This window comes from Tamandua tetradactyla, chromosome 10 (genome assembly GCF_023851605.1).
Source record: "Tamandua tetradactyla isolate mTamTet1 chromosome 10, mTamTet1.pri, whole genome shotgun sequence".
In the NCBI taxonomy this organism is placed as follows: Eukaryota; Metazoa; Chordata; class Mammalia; order Pilosa; family Myrmecophagidae; genus Tamandua; species Tamandua tetradactyla.
The window spans coordinates 4,519,428-4,536,629 of NC_135336.1; the positions used below are offsets into that span (position 1 = coordinate 4,519,428).

Genomic DNA, 17,202 nt, shown 5'->3' on the forward strand with positions numbered 1-17,202 from the left:
AACAATCTTACTACAAAAGTTGGGTGTATGATATGAAATCATTGTTCTTTGAAGATGAGGGGCAGGACACTGTGGCTGGGCATCAGAACCACCCATGGAATTCTTTAAACAGCACAGAAGCCAAATTCTGAGGACTTTAAGGAATCCCCGAGAACTCTTGGTCATAGGGTAAGAAATCACTAAGAGAACAATACATATTTTTTCAAATAATATCCTATCTTTTAACAAAAATCATGCATGCAAGACATACTCAGCAAGTGTGTACTGGCAGAATAACAGCTCATGTCCCTTCTGATGTGGTGAGCTTCCATTCTAACCAGTTGAAAGTATTTTGAAAATCATCTATGTTCACGGTATCCCAACATTTACAACAGATAAAAGTGGAACTACTCTGGTTGAAGTAGGGGAAGGAGGGCAAATAACTCAGATCTTTTGAAGCAAAATCCTGTTGTTGATGCATGAGTGATTGCCATCTTACCAGATCCATAATTCTTAAAAATCACTTGGCTCTGATGGACTCTGCCAAGAAATGGAGCACCAACACTGGCCAGAAAGGTCTGCACTCTTCCTTAAGGGCAGTCATTCTGTATTGTGGATTGTAGAAAAAAATCCATAGATTTAGTGGTCTGGCATTTAGTTGGTAAAGCAAACATTTGTTACTAAAGCCAAAGTGACAGGAGGTGGAAGGTCATTCCACAGAAAGCATATGCAGAAGTAACAAAGGCAGGGTCAAAATTTTCAAGAAGGAGCTTTGGATCTGCTGGAGTGCTTCACCACAGAATGTCCGTCCTCAAGGCTAAGACATAGCACAGAGCAGGCACTTTTAAACTTTTTAAAAAGCAGCAAATTCCTTTTCTAAATGAAATTCTAGACAGAACTCATATATAAAATAGAAATGAATGCAGCTGTCTTCTGCTTAAAAGGTGGGTGGGAAGCCAGGAGTTCCTGTGTACATTTGCCCACTCCCCCTTCCCATGAATTTGACCTCTCCTCAGAACCCTAAGACTCTGGTTAAAAGCACCGTCGTGGGGAATAAAAGATAAGATTTTGGCCTGGAAAATTTTAAGCACAGGTGTTAACACCTTGACCATGATCATTATATGAGGATTAAAGCCCATAAATCATTTTCTATATATAAACTACTGTACTGAAACCACTACTGAAATAGACATACACCAAAACAATATAAAAAGCAATAAACCAAAGAACTTTCCCTAGCAAAACTCTTAAAATGCATAAGAAGTTACTAGAACCAATCACCTGTTCCCAGTCCTTCATAACCCTAAAAAAAAATAAAGAAACCCTAAAATCCCTGTCCTTTTTTTTTCTCCTGTCCATTTTATTTCAAATAATTGAGTAACCTGAATCTTTATCATCTCAACTCTTCCATGAAGAAAAATATAAATAAAATGTGTCAAATTTTAAAAATATATTAAGTAGCCAAAAAATTTAAAGAATATTAAGCCACTAGTATTTTGTTCTTTATTCCTTAAAAGGGAGAATTAACCTTACATTTTTAAATATCTGAGCTTAAAATTTGGTTCTTAAATCTCTAATTTCATCAATTTTAGCAATGACATGACTCAGGGAGTTTTAAAAAAACTCAGTTTACAAATTCAGTATCCCTGACTTAAAGACATCAGTATCAGTTTGTAAAGAAAAAGAAAAAGAATCCAGATGGATCCAAGGGAGAGGCCAGATTATTAATGCACCCACAAAATTTTTAAAAAGAAGATGTTTTCCTTTTACAAAGAATAAATACAACTGCACTTCAAGGAAAAAAATAACAAACTTTCAGGACTCGGAAATTCCTTCCCACATTTTCAAACACTTATAAAAGCCTACGAAGTTTGACCCCTACAACCACTGAGGAGCTTGTGTCTGCTGTGCATTCCAAGGAAGCATATGCCACAGTACCCATACATTCCAACATATTGAGCAAGCACATACACGCCTCCCCAGTTTCCCCAAACCTCAGCCAGAGAGGGGGCAACAGGCTGGAGGCAGGCCTAGATACCAAGTACTGCCCTTCCTCCCTTCCCAACCATCCTCACAGAAATACAAAGGGGAAGGAGAGTAAGAGAGAGAGGAAGTGGCCAGTGCACTGCCTCACTGAAAGAAATACAAAACCTTTTGTGGGGTGGGCCAGGTATACACATTTAGAGTTGTTAAACATCCAAGAAAAGAACAGGCTGTATGAATCTCCCTGCCCCGTCACCACTGGAATTACTTACTGCCTTCTACACACCATCAGTGAGCACCAGTCTTTCCCACATGTTCTGGAATTATAAAGAGAATACACAGACGATACAACATGGGTAGGCCAGGCACCTCCACTTCTATGGCCGCCTGCTTGCTTTTTGCTTATTCTGCCTTATTTTTCTTTTCTTTTTCTTTCTTTCTTTCTTAATAATTTAAGATGCTAAACAAGAATTTTTTCAATGTTAAACCGCTTTCATCATCTACATCAGACTCTCAAATAATAATGCACATTTTACTCCAAAATCTTCTCTAGAAAAAGAAAATACTCCAAAATCTTATCTAGAAAAAGAAAATCGTCCATTTTTCAAAGTATGCACTGTTAAATAATCACAAAGATCAGAAGGCACTAAAGTAAAAGGTCTTCAGGTAATACAAAAAAATCAATACAGCCTGACCTCACATGTACTTTTTCAAAATATCCTCCACTTCATCATTGGTTTGACATCATTCAATTATATATTTTTTTGCTTCATTTCAGTTTTTAAAGCCAAAAGGTGAAGAAGATATACGGCATAGTATCAGAAATGTTTTTATGATATTTGTTTTTAAGCTCTACTAGAGGTTCTTGACTGAAAATAGCCATTTTTTTAAGATAATAATAAATTTCATAAAATTATGTTATCAAAAAAGAACCACCTCTTTATCCAGAAACATTCTTGTATATGTCATTTCTTTATAATTTAACTATATTCTAAGTCTTATATTACTAAACCAAAGAGGAGTCACAAACACATAATACGCTTACTAATGGTCTCAGAAAGAGCATACAAATCTTTCTACCCTCTGTGCTTTCCTGACTTTTTCATATATCAAAAAGGTTTAAGTTTTTCCAGTATTATTAAAATGAAATCTTTTATAATATGTCATTTGCAAAAAGCCCATTCTTTCCTTCTCCAAATCATACATTTTTTTATATTCAGATAAAAAATGAAACCATGCCAAATTTTGTATAACATTCTAGATCTTAAACAAAAAATCCTGAGTTTTTCTAAAAAAAAAATCTGAGTCAAAGTTATGGAATACAAACCCTCACTCCACATTGCTACTTAACTTTCAATCCCAGTGATTTTTAAAAAAACACCCTTATATTTGTATATAATTAAAAATACCTCTACTATAGGACTACTACAAGAAAGTTCCTTCAAATTATGACTAAAACTTTTGCTTTTCAATTACATTAAATTAAAAACATACTAAATTTCACTCACTGTCTTCAGCATGTCTGCTGTATACATGTAAACTATGTCTCCTATTCTATATTAGGAAAAATTATACAAAGTTATTATATAACCTACGTACACATTATCACAATTTCCTCCTTCACCACTATTATGCTGTTATTGTATTCAAGTTAGATAACCAGCAAGGAGAATATGACTGCCACTCCTCTGGACAGTTTTGGTCAGGTGGAAGGAGGAGTCACTTTGGAGTCTGAAGCTTTGCAGCCCTATCTGTAAAAGGGATTAAAAACAGATTTCAGTGGGTGCAAGGATAGTCCAGTGGTAGAATTCTTGCCTGCCATGTAGGAGACCTGGGTTTGAGTTCCAGTCCATGTACTTCCCAAACAAACATACAAGCAAACAAAGAAATGAAAAACCAAAACAAACAAAAATTCAACAAATGATGCTGCAATTAAGGTGACACTCACATGGAAAAAGAATGAAATGTGTTGTCCCCACCATACAGCATACAAAAACAAAAAAAAACAGATCTCTTCAAATTTTTTTTGAGAATTAAGTTAGATATACAGACGGCTTTGTCCAGTGCCTGGCACACAGAAGATAGTCAATACATATTATTTTTCTACCTTTTTATCCAGCTTCTGAGTCAGAATCCAGTGGAAAATACCATGTCCCACTTTAGACTGTACTAACTTAAGAAGTATGTGGAGAGTTGGAAATAACTTTTGTTCGCCTATTTTTTTTCTTGATCATTTCTTCTGCCCTCTGATGATCATCATACATATGATGGTCCACAAAAGTTAAAGAAACAAGATAAATGAGGAAAGAGAAAAAGTTTACAGTTAAGGCGAAATGGACTGTACTTCATACACACAGTAATTTGATGTATATCAAGGATACTTTCGAATGGTATAACATCAGTGAAAAACTCAGAGGGGCTTTATGGATGCTCTCCTATTAATACTCACACTATCACCACAGGACAAGCCAAAAGCCATATTTTATGCAGAAAATGAAGTAAATCTTGGGAAAGATTTGGCTACCAGGAAAATACTTAAATCAAAACACAGTCTTGGGCGGGCAACAGTGGCTCAGTGGCAGAATACTCATCTATCATGCCAGAGACCCTGGTTCGATTCCCAGAGCCTGCCCATGCAAAAAAAACAAAACAAACAACAATCAAACAAAAAAACCAGTCTTGACCTTATCCTACAATAGGCTGGCTGAAACCAGGTGCCGAGGATTCCTTGAGGTAGCCTTCCATCTATCACATGGAATATCACCTTGAAAAGGATTTCAGCCACTACCTAATCTTAGATGCTGAGAGAAATGTTTGTCTTTGCAATGTCCTATTTCATAGCACAAGGAACACAACCACTGAAAAAGGGCAATGAATGTAACAATAAAAAATACAACCTTCTTAGATACAAGCTCCCATTCATGAGCAAACATGGTGACAGGAGGAGGGAAAGTTGCTCTTAAAATTACCTCTGTTTTATTTCTTTTTTTCTAAGAAACTATAACAAAGTACAAACCATTCAGACTGAGGTGAGAACAAGATCATTTCAAACAATCAATTTATAAATGAATCTATTTTCCAATATTTCCATCACTTTTGAATGGCACTCTTTGAACTCTATAACACTTTCAGTTGACTAATTTAGTAAAAAAAAAAAAAAAAAAGGAAAAGAAAATCAGTGTAGGTGAAACACACAATTGAGAATCAGAAAAAACTGGATTTTTGCCCTAGTTCTACTACTTGATAGCCATGTGCCTCAGGCAAATTACTAGAACTCTCTGAGCCTGAATCTCCTCATCTGAAAAAAGAGTTATCAGTGTCCTATCTTCCTCACATAATAATTATTTGGAGTAAATGAAATAATATTTCAAAGAGGCTGCAACAGTCTCAGTGCTATATGAATATAAGACGCAATTGCATAAAAATGCATATCTCTTTCTGAGATAATTCTACTAGTATTGTTGACATAGCAACACACGGAATCACACAAACACCTTTCTGCAAAGATTTAGAACAAAAATTAAAATCCAAGCTCCCCCCAAGGCAAATTCACAGTTTGTGACATATTTAAAATATGACAATAAGAAAAACTGAAAATACCATTCGTACTGCAATCTCATACAAAATTTCCTGGCCATGAAATGCAACATTTCTTACGATATAGGTAAATATTAGAAATTCTAAAACATGCCTCAGGCTAAATTTTTATTTATTGGCCTTATTAAGATACCTATTTCATTTATGAAACATCCACTTCACCATGATAGTAAACAGAATGGGAAAATCCTAATTAAGTGTTCACATTTTAAGAAATAAAGTGTAGAACAGATAATAACCAGGAGAGCTGGGAATAAACAAACAAAATGTACCTCAGAAAGGCAAACATTATTTGGTGAAAACTAGATACGTGGGGAGGAGACAGATTACTACTGAATGATGGACACAGGATTAGTTCTCAGTTTTGATTGCCTCCTATTAAAGTAAAAGCATTCATTTTCACTGGTCTACTTATTCTATCTCACTATGCCATCAAAATAAAGCAAATTTTTAAAGGAACAGTTATTGTACAGCTCTTCCTCTTTGGAAGCCAAGGCAACAGAATTTGAAATTTCTGCAAAAGAAAATCTTTTTTTTTTTCACTATTTTATGGAGAGACCATAGTAAAGTTCATGATCAAAACAGGAAAGTAGGAAAGTAAAACCTTAAAAATAATGCTCTGAGCACTCTGCAATTTTGTTGCCCAAAATAGAACCCATACAGTCCATGCCACCAAATGAAAATTACAAGTTTCTAAGCATGAGGTCAAATTATAAAGTAAAAGACTTTTTAAAATGTTTTAATGGTAATAAATGGGAGGAAAGACTGTTATCGTTACTGGTAGGTGTTTACTGTTTATCTATTATGTTTTGTTCAACGATACTGCTTTGAATGACTACCCAAACTATTTCGAACTTCAATTTGCATGTAAAAAGCATAAACTTGACTAATAAATTATTTGGGTACTTTTGTTAAACCGAATTCTCCTGCCCCCTCAGATTAAGAAGTTAATCACAGCCTTTCAGATATTGTGCTTCTAAGTTTTAGAGGGAGCAAAGTTTTTAAACCACACACAAAGAGTTTACCAAGCTCAAAACACTCCTCCTTAACACCCAAAAGAACCTTGAAATTCCTTTGTTATTTAAATAAAATTTGTTAAAATATACCTTTTAAATTTATAGGTCAACTTTAACAGCCTCCAGAGACATCTCAATGCAGTTTCTTCTAAAGAAATTAATTCACACTAGAATTCTTTTGTTATGCAAAGAAATATTCCTTTTCAAAATACAGAATTTCTAAATGAAAACAAACACTTAAAAAATGGCTTATAGTTTATCAAAGTCCTCATAGAATCATTTGGATAATTCTATGAGATAAAGGGACAGCCAAGCTAAAATGCAGGAGGGTGGATTTTTGCATTGGTTTGGTCCTTTCTGCAGCACGTTCACTGAAAAAGCCACTACAGGTGCCAGTGACTTGCCTTCCCCTACAAGGCTAATCACCTACAAGGGTGATGCATCGCTCAAGGCAAATACTAGTGCACCTGATTCTATCTGCCACAAAGTCCAGTCACCTAAAGATTTTTCATTTGCAGTGTTAGGACTGAAATTGAGTAATTCTTGCTCAAATAATGGTTTCCTCCTCTTCTCTCTTTCATACCAGCTATTTTTGAAACTACAGACCCTCGCAACACACAAACATACACAACATACATATACACAAACAACACACACGTGCACACATTCCAGTGACTCATAGAAACGACACACTCAGCTCAGATAATATCCTCTAATAACAACTCTGACCAACTGCACATCTACTTTGGAGGATTTCATTAGCAGACTTGGAAAGTGACTCAGCTATAGACAGCATATATTTAGAAAGTTTAAAAGTATCAAATATATATAAGTAGCTCCTGTAGAAATGTGGGGTTTTTTTTGTAAATTTTTAGACTTTTAATCAATGTACCCAAGCTACTATCCTTTTTATATACATGATTTACATTCCCTCCCCTAGTACTTCAAAAATTAAAGCAATCTGCACAAAATAAAAGCATCTGTTTACTCAATAGTGAAATGCTAATTTCAATATGCAGTAAGATCTAAATCTTCAAAAGTCCTTTCAAAAATATTTAATAGTTAAAATAATTTATTCTTGTAGAAAATACACTATACTTTAGATTATTTATAAAAGCCTTTGTACAAATATTACTAATCTTCCCTCATCTTCTCCCTATTAAATGACAATATCAGGCTACCATAAAAAAAAAACAAAAATCATAGACTGCCCTTAACAATGTTATAGACAGCCACAAGTACAAGGAAACATTATGATTATTGAAAAACAATTTGGCAAATATATTTCAGAGCACCAAATCACCTTTTAAAATTAAATGTTTAGGCATTTAAACAGCTAATAAATACTTGTATGAATTGATATTTCCATTTGATAAAATGGAAAATCAAGCAATATATAACTTTTGTAGATTTCAATGGTTTTCAATGTTTAACTTAATAATGTATAAACATGAAATGACCAGGCTTTTTAAAATGTTAACTAGAATTTTAAACCTACATTATCACCTGAATTATCAAGTAAATTCTTTTCTTTACTGCTTCTATTTTAATTCAATTACTTCTCTCTCAAAGATTAAAAGTATATAATTCTCTATAGCATTACCTAGAACCATCATTTAAAAAATCACTAACCTTTTTTAAAATGGGAAATTAAATATCTACCCAAAGCCAGATCAAAATAATCTTACTGTTTGATATTACATATTTTGTATGAAATATATTATAACCACACACAGAATCTATAAAAATTCAGGCACTGATATCTGATTCAACAAATTCTTGAAATAGAAGGCTACCATATGATTTTAACCTAATAAAGTCTTTTCTGTTTCTAGAAAATTAAAAATTGATGCAGCAAAAAGTCTTTGTTGCAGGGAAGGACTGAGGTTGAGTTTTTTGTTTGTTTGTTTGGGTATTTTTGTTTTGTTTTGGGGTGGGTTTTTTGTGGGGTTTTTTTGGTATTTAATTCAACTACACACAATGTAGTACATACAAGCAAAATACAATTGAGATACTGTTTTCTTTAACATTCCTATAGGAGATCAAATTAATTTGCATTGGAGAGAACACAATTACTGATTTTTAACTCATGAAAGGCAAATTCATAGCTTTTTCCTTCACTACTTCATAGTATTCACACCATCACAGAGGAAGCATGTCTAGCACCATTTAGTGACTTCCTAGAGGTGGGTAGAAACTGCATTTTTCAAAGTTTTGTTTTTCATAGAATCAGTCAACTTCAATCACAAAAGCACATTCAAGTTATCGAATGTCTTACTTCAAAATAATATATGAGTGTGTATATCTACATATATTCTTTAAACTTGAACACCAAAAATGGAATTTCTATCAAGGAAATTTCCACAACTTTTAAACAGCATTTTAAACCTTACCAGTTTTTCCCCCTTAAGAAACTCTTGATCCTTATATACTACCAATGCTAAAATTTATCAAACCAAAAACTGAAAAATATGGAGAAAAAAGATCCAAAGATTCTTATTTACCAGAGCCTGAAACCAACTAAGAAAGTAAGAGAAACAGATGTTCTGTGTATAGTTTTACCTAAGAATAATTTGCAATTAATAAGAATGAAACATGTAAAAAGAAAAAGGAGTTTTCTACTCCTGAGTAACCCTGAGAAAGTAACGGTGTCTAGCATATCTACTATAACAACACATATAAAATGATATTAGAATGACATTTAACAGAGCCAATTTATAAGCAAATGGTATGCCAATAATTTTATAACTTAAGAAATCTTCCCCCAAAGTATTAGCTTAAAAAAATCTATTTGTGTATACAGATATTAAAACTGAATTCTGGAAACTGAAACAAATCAGTACAACATAAAAAAAATTAGCACTCAATTGTTGAGTAATTTTTAAATAAGCAAGCAATGAGGATGAATTATTTTCATCACATTTTCACTTCAAGTAACACAAAAACCACACACAGAATTGACTTAATGTTGACAAATTTACTTCTAACATTCATTTTCACAGAAATACAACAAAAGAGCAGTAAGAGAGCCACCAGAGAACATAAAAGCTTTGGTTTCAAATGTCATAATGCCTTGCTTTTTTGAAAGCCACCACCGTGGTAGTGCCCTGTACATAAAAACATACAACTGCCTCATCCCAGGCATCTGACCTCAGCACACAATTCCAGTCATTAGCCATCTCTCCCATAGCCTGCAGTACTAGTAACTAATTTCTGCATTTTAAACTAATAACAGAAAGGAAAAAGGATTAAAAAATATCCAATCAGAAATCATGCAACCCCTCTACAGCAGCAGCTTATGCATACATATGGTATGTTAGACTTCTTCAGCAGAATGAATCATACACAGTGCATTTTAATCTACCTCCTGGACATTTCCAATCGCCCAATGTTCAAAGTAAGCATGTACTAATACGGCTCTTTAAGTCCTAGATTGCTTTATATTTAATTTATACTAAAACCTTGGGGGACACTTTTAATTCTGAGTTCTTATATAAACACAATCAAATTACTTAAATGACATTCCAACTAACACCTTTCCATTTGGAAAGAAAAGAAGACTAAGGAAGCTAAAAGAAAGAGTAGAATACGTAGTTTCGAGACATGTTGCTAACATTAGATAAACCAGCATTTCACTTATATTGCAACATTAAAAAACTTACATTGCAGTATTAAGTGAGACACTAACCAAAGTTAAAATTTTGGTGATTCTTACTACTTAAAACCCAAAAAAGGGGCTCAAAACAGCTATATACCCAACAGAATCAAACATTCATAAATACCCAAGTCCATCAAATAGTTTGGGTGGTCCTTTCAAACCTTGTTCGATATATTCATTAAATTTTCAAGTGTGTGAGACAGTAATTTAAGTTTACAATAAATAATATATCATAAAACTTAAACTTGGATTTCTCAAACAAAAAAATATTATTTAGACAAAATTATAACATTTAGAATATTTAATTGAAAAACCAATTATACATTACATCTTTTCCTACAGGGAAGAACTAACAGTATTACAGATGAAACTGCAAATCCTAACTCTCATCTCCTTATTTTCCCCCTTAAACTCTTATCTCCTTTTTTCCTCTTAAAGACGCTATTAAGTACTTTTCTGATATGTCACAGAATCATTTGCAAACAAAAGATATTCTGTTGCTTATTAGAACCTATCTAGAAATGTGCACACAAATTTCAGAAAACTCTTCAACAAAACACGTAAGTACTTACAAAATTAGAGTAATTTGTTTTAAAATCTATTCAATCCTGGCAAAAATCAAATGATTATTGACTATCACAAACTGTAAAGATGGCAAATCAGACTAGGAGTCTCCAATCTAGGTACTTAATGACTAATGGTGAAGAAATGTATGTGAATGATATAAACTAAGTTACAACAGCAAGAGAGAAAAGTTAGAATGAGTAATAAGAGGCACAAATTTAAAGTCCACAATAAACTTTTAAACAAAGATATTCTTCCTCATTCTCTCTTGTAAGCAAATCACTGGGGAGAAATCCAACCTCCACAAAAATTTTTACACCCTTATTAACACAGAGCACTTAAATATAACTATAAACTTCATAGTGAGCACTTAAATATAACTATAAATTTCACAGTGATACTTGCTCAGCTTTAAATTTTTTTTAAAAAACAACAACAGAATGCTCAAAAACTATATTCAGTAGCCGACAAGACTACCATAAGTCTGGCTTTTAACTGCCAACCAATCCAAACAACCTAGTTCTTTAGAATGTTATGCAAAATACTGACCCCTTACTGAATTATTATTCAATTATAAGCTATCTAAAACAGAAAACTAATTAATCGAGAAGTTTTGTTAGGCAGTTTAGCTGACACAGTAAATATTTACTCTTAACTCACAGGAAGTCTTGACAAGCATTTGTTACCAATGTGCTGGGGGCAGGGGGTGGGACGCAACTTTTGATAAACAAGTTAAACGGTCCTAGAGAACTCATAGCTAGTGTTTGCCACCGCCCCCCACATAAGGCACCAGATATTTTTCAAATGCAGCCAACACCTTATATAATGAAAGTTAAAAATGTAACTTTCGAAACTATTCCTCTCTACTAACAAACAAAAGCCTTTAAAAACTGTAAGAGCACATTTATAAAAGCTGAGTGGTTTTTTTTTTTACTTATACGTAAGCCCAATCACAAATAACTAAGCAAAATACAATTACCTTAGCTTTTTAGAGACTGAGTAATCAACTTCCATGATTTTCCCATGCAATTCCACTTTACCTTTAAAACAAAAAATTAAAACACTCAGAACCTTGCTTTAGATCCAACCCGCGGGGGTCTAGGAGGGGCAGGCGCAGAGCTCCACGCTCCGGCTCCGCCTTCGAGCGGCCTCAAGGGGTCTCCCACCCGCCTCCAGCTGGATGAACTTGGTTTCTCAGTATGAAGATGGGCGCCCCAAGTTTTGGGAAAAGGTGGGAAATGTTGAGAACCCGGATCCCACTCCAGGTATAACTGTGGGTGGCATTACCGGAAAAACAAATTTAATAAAGAGCGGCGCCAATTTGAAAGGATGAGCTCATTTGAAACTCCAGCGGCAGGGCCGGCGCGGCCCCGCTGCTCTCTCGGCTCCCACCTCCCCATGCCTCTGACCCGGGGCCCGAAGGCTCCGCTGTGCTCCCCTACCCGCCCTCTCGTTGCCCGACTAGCCCGTGGAAGCCGCGCCGAAGACCCCGGGGTCCGCTTCTGGGAGAGCCCGTCCCTACCCACTTCTGGGTGTCACCTTGGCCTCGCCACCGCCCCACCTCTACCCGCGCGCCGGAGAGGAAGGGGCTCCCGCCTGGCCCCGTCTCGGGGGGCTCAGCCTCGTGGCCGGGGGGCGAGCGGGGCTGCGATCTGTGCGTGTGCGGGAGGGAGAGTTGGTGAGTGCGCGCGCGCGAGAGTGTGTGTGTGTGTGTCGCTCTCCGTCTCCCGTCTGGGCTCCGGCGCGCTCGCGGGCCCCCCGGTCGTCTCTTTCCCGGTTCTCAGCCCCGGCCCCCACCGAGTTGAGACAGGGCACCTCGTAAAAAGGTGCTTCTGGCCGAGCAGGAGGCGGGGGGACGGGCGGCGGACAGCCCCCAGCCCGGAGGTCTTCTCAATAAAATCGGACAAAAAATTCAGAGAAAAATAGGAGCGCTTGAGAGACGAGCGAAAGGGGACTGAGATTCCAGAGAAGACCCAGGGAGATATGTTGTCCTGCAGGGGTTGGGGTTGGGGGAGCCCCCGGACCTCGGAGGAACTCATCAGGGGGGCGCCGAAGGGGTGCCGAAAGTGGGGGGCCGCAGGGGGAGGTGGGGAGGGGACTTGAAAGGAGAATGCGGCTCGGGGGACGCCACGGGCGAAAGATCCTGGCACGAGGTATGCGAAGGGGGTAGGTATGGCCAGGGGAGAAGAAAAAGATGCAGGATTTAGGGAGAAAGGGTTCCTGATAAGGTGAGTGACGGAAAGGTCAGGGGAGAGGGGAGCCGGTGGGGGGGTCTCTCTAGGGTGGGAGTGGGGCGCTCTGGAGAGTAGCTCGGGGCGCCAGGGGAAGGAGAAGTGCCTCCAGAGAGCGAACGAGCCTCGGGGATCCCCAGAGCGGCATAGGGGCGCACCGAGGCCAAGGGACGAGACCGAGCTGGGGGGGGGAGGGGAGCCGGCTGTCCCGAGAGCTGGCGGGCAGCGAGAGTTGAGGGTCTGGTGCGTGGAAGTGAGCGTGCGGGCTCCAGATCCCCCGCCGGGCGCCGCCCGCCGCGCTCGGCCTCCCTCGGGGCGCCGTCCGGGCCTGAGCTGGGCGAGGCGGGGGGAGGGGGACAGCGCCGAGTGCTTACCCGAGAGGGTCTCGATGGCGCGGATGGCCCAGTTCTGGTCGGGGTAGTCCACGAAGGCGTAGCCGGACTTGAGCAGGACCTGTCCCGCCAGGGGCAGTTTTCTGTCCCCGAAGAGCTGCCGGAGGTCGTCGGCGGTGACGGCAGGGCTCAGGTTCCCGATGTAAAGCTTGTTCATCATCCGTCTCTTCCCCGCGAGCCTGCGGCTCCCCCGGCCCGGTACCCGGCGCTCCTCGCCTCCTCCGCTGCCCTAGTCTCTCCTCCTCCTCCTCCGCCCCCCCCCCGCCCGCCCGCCACCCACCCCCACCCAGGCTCCCCCCACCGCGGCCGGCCCGGCCCGCGCGGGGGCAGAGGCGGAGGCGGGGACTCGGCGCGGCTGCCTCCTCGGGGCAGAGTCCCGGGCCGGGCGGCGGCGCGCGGACAAAGCGCTCTCTCTGCCTCCCTTTCTCTCCTTCTCAAGGCGGTGGCGGGAGGAGGAGCAGCAGCGGGCGGCGGCAGCGCACCCCGCGTGTGTCTGTATGAGAGTTTGTACGGGCGTGTGCGCAGCCGAGAGGGAGCCAGCGAGCGAGCGCCCCCTCCCCGCCCCGCGCTGCGGCGCCCCTCGCCTAGCGCCCGCGACGCTCCGAGCGCTCCGCGCGGTTCCCCCGGTTCCTGCCCAGCGTCCAGCAGGCGGAAGCGGGTCGCGGCCCCGGACTGGGGCTCCCGGGCGCCGGAACCCCTGGCCGGCGCAGCGCGGAGGCCGGACGAGGGGCAGGGCGGAGAAGGCGCGCCACGGCCACGGGTGGGAGTGCGCGAGGGGGCGCGGGGGAGCTGCTGCGAGCTGCGGGCGTGGGAGGGAGAGGGACTGCGAGTGAGCGTGGAGAAGGGGTGTGCGCAAGGTGGACCGGATGTGAGGGCGCGGCTGCCGGGGCCGGCGGGAAGGTGTCTGAGGTGAGAGACGAGGGCAGGCTAGGAGAGAACAACTTTCGCACGAAGTTGGCCGAGTGTGGCGCCCTGCGTGTTCCCGGGCTGACCGCTGGTTCCGAGACCCCCGCCCCGCTCTCGGAAGCGACCCGGCGGCGCGCGTGATGGAGGGGTCGCGCGCGGACTGGAGTAGGGACGCCTGGGCCCCGGGACTTACGGGCTCTCACGGGCCGTGCACGCCGGGAAACTTGTTCCCGGCCCTGGACCTCAGTTTCCCAACCCTTAAGGGAAGGCGGAAGGCCAGAGCAGCGTCACGTCCCCTCCACCCGGACCCCCGCGGTGGACTTCAGCCTGACTTTGGCAACTGCTCTCTAGTCTGGGAAATACCTAGGGCTGCCCGGGCGGCCGCTGCGAAGCCAGGTGGCGGGAGGAGAGGAGTGCGGGGAGGGGGCAAGGGCTGCGGCTTAGCCTGAGCAGTTGGGTCAGCAGCTGGGAAGACGGATGCTTGCTGCAAGCTCGGGGGCCACAGTTGCCCCAGCGTCAGCGTGGTGGGAGGTGAGGAGGGGCTGTAAGCGGAGGCGCGCAAGCTGTGTAGGAGTTCCCCGAGCACTGGGTAAGGGCCCTGAGAGGAAAGAGGTTTCTTCCTGGCGGAGGAAACGGCGTGATCGACGGAAGAGGCTGGGTTGGAATGAGAGCAGCCCGAGCCGAGGGGCTAGGGAAGGAGGCAGACAGGCTGGAGGCCGGCCTCAAGTTTCAGGGGTCACACCTGGAAGCCTGGTGGCTAGAGCCTGGTCCCAGGAACTGATATTTGGCAGTAAAGAAAATGGGAGGATTCAGAGGTGAAGAAACAGAAGACTGTAAGCTCTGGATTTCTTGGGGGCCTTGGGAGAATTGATGGTTTGACGGGGAAAATGTTGGGTTTTGTGAGGGCACTGGGGTTCTCTGTGTGGGAAAGGCACACATGTAAGGATGGAACAGGTTCAGGACTCTTAACAGGATTCTATGGTCTTTGCTGTTGAGGCTGGAAGGTAGTGCTGCTTTAAAAAAAAGTTAGAGAGAGAAACTACACGCATGTGCCCCAGGTTCTTCCTTGGAGCCTGGATTTTGTATTTTCCAAAAGTACTTCTTACGTGCATGTTTAGGAAACGGCTAAGACCGCAGTTCTATCTGCTTAGGTGTAAAAGCTTTGTCCTCTGCCCCCATGTTCTAGCATGGGTTGAAAAGAGTGCTACAGGAAGGATAACTGAGCAAGTGTGCTGAAATGCAATAGATACTCAATGTTGGCTTCCTTTCTTCCCCCAGAAATGTATGAGCTTTGAATTTTTTTATTCTTAGGAAGGAAATTTTAAATAATTAGTTGTTCAGAGGAGAAAATAATATAGCCATTCTCAACTAGATATTTGCAGTTATTTGGTTCTGGCTTTTGACTCAAATATTCACATATTTCCTTCTCTTTAAAAAAAGAATTGGATTTTACTTCTCCTGGGATTGGGAATGGACTATGCCATTGATTCCCAAACTAATATATAAATCAGGTGTGTCTACTTCCCTGCTAAAGGCAGTGGAGACTTGCAAATGAAAACTACTTGTGTGTATAAACTTCAGCAAACTGGGAGGGAACTAATTCAGAGTTTTTATGCAACCACCTCTAATTGTCATTTTCATCTCACATCTATTGACGATATCTACAATAATTCAAAGTCACATGTTCTAAAAGAAAAACAAGAATGCAAAATTGGTCTCATTCCTCTCTAAAAGGTTAAAAAACTTTGTTGTAGAATATTCTTGTACCTGTCAATTCTTTAGTCATACTGTAAAATATCAGATATTTAGCGGGGATTCTCTATAGAGCAGAAAACATAATCTAGGAATTCTTGACAGAGATGATTTTCAAGTCACTTTCAAACTTTTTTTTTTTTTGAGAAATAACTGCTATTTTCTGTAATTTGTGTCTCCTGTCCTGCAGGCAGAAGAAAGGTAAGATGGTAAGTACTATTGAGACCTGTTTCCATCACATCTCTGATTTGTAGCGTAGCTCAGGGTTCCTTATTCTAGAATGCAGTTGCTTTTTCACCTTTGAAAAACAAGAAAACAGCCTTCACATGCAAAACCAAGTATCTGTAAGTCATTGTCTCTGCCTAACAAAATTTATGTTCTACCTGATTTCTCCTGAGTTCCCCTACCTTATCCCTCCCCACAGAGCTGAAATGGAGGTCATTTGGAGCTCTTGAGTGATCTGTACTCAAATGAGTCATGATAAGCCGAGATTTTATGAATATTTAACTGAGAGAAACTTAAAAAAAATTCTTCTAGTAGGCATATTGCTTTTTAAGCATGTATTATAATTAACCTTTTCCTCAAACGTTTTAAAGGCATTGGTTTCCCAATGAATCTTTCGGGCTGGATGGTGATGGGGTGGCTGGGACAAGATTTCACAATCCCATTTTGCAGATTGGAAAACCAAGGCCCAGGAAAGTAGAATTTCTTCACAGTCATGCAGAGGACTTGAAACATAACTGGCAAGCGCATTTCAGCCTAAAAAGAGTCCCTGAAGCATAAGATTTCATCTTAGACATTTCTGTCTATGGTCAGAGCACCTTTGGATGGATAGCATTGCTCTGGTTGTTGTAGCCTTTTGGATCTACATAATTGCATTGGAAATGTTTTTTACTCAATGAATGATGTCTGATGTGGCCAACTTTTCTAGGTAATGTGAGGGTTTAGAAAAGAAAATGAAGCCTATTTGCTAGGATGCTGGGGGAAAACAAGCATTTGGTGGTAATTTTGAGAAGGTGAGGTTAGCACTTGGTTGCACATCAGGAATGGTTTCATGGGAGGGTAATGTCCATTGGACACCTTTTCTTCAGTTCGCATACATGAGAGTTGAGTTATTTCACCTC

General features: G+C 40.7%; 1 protein-coding gene across 5 annotated transcripts in view; it reads right to left on the reverse strand.

Annotated features, from left to right (window-relative positions):
- Positions 1 to 13,671, reverse strand: part of IGF2BP2 (insulin like growth factor 2 mRNA binding protein 2) — a 187,515-nt gene extending 173,844 nt beyond the window's left edge. For 4 of the 5 annotated variants that reach the window (XM_077117812.1, XM_077117802.1, XM_077117801.1 and 1 more), the window contains exons 1-2: positions 13,403 to 13,671; positions 11,777 to 11,837 (exon numbers count right to left, since the gene is read on the reverse strand). In XM_077117812.1, coding sequence (XP_076973927.1) covers positions 11,777 to 11,837; positions 13,403 to 13,580 — 239 coding nt within the window. In that variant the 5' untranslated portion in view covers positions 13,581 to 13,671. The remainder of the gene's footprint in view (positions 1 to 11,776; positions 11,838 to 13,402) is intronic. The other variant, XM_077117811.1, reaches the window with a different exon arrangement.
- Between the last annotated feature and the right edge of the window lie 3,531 nt (positions 13,672 to 17,202).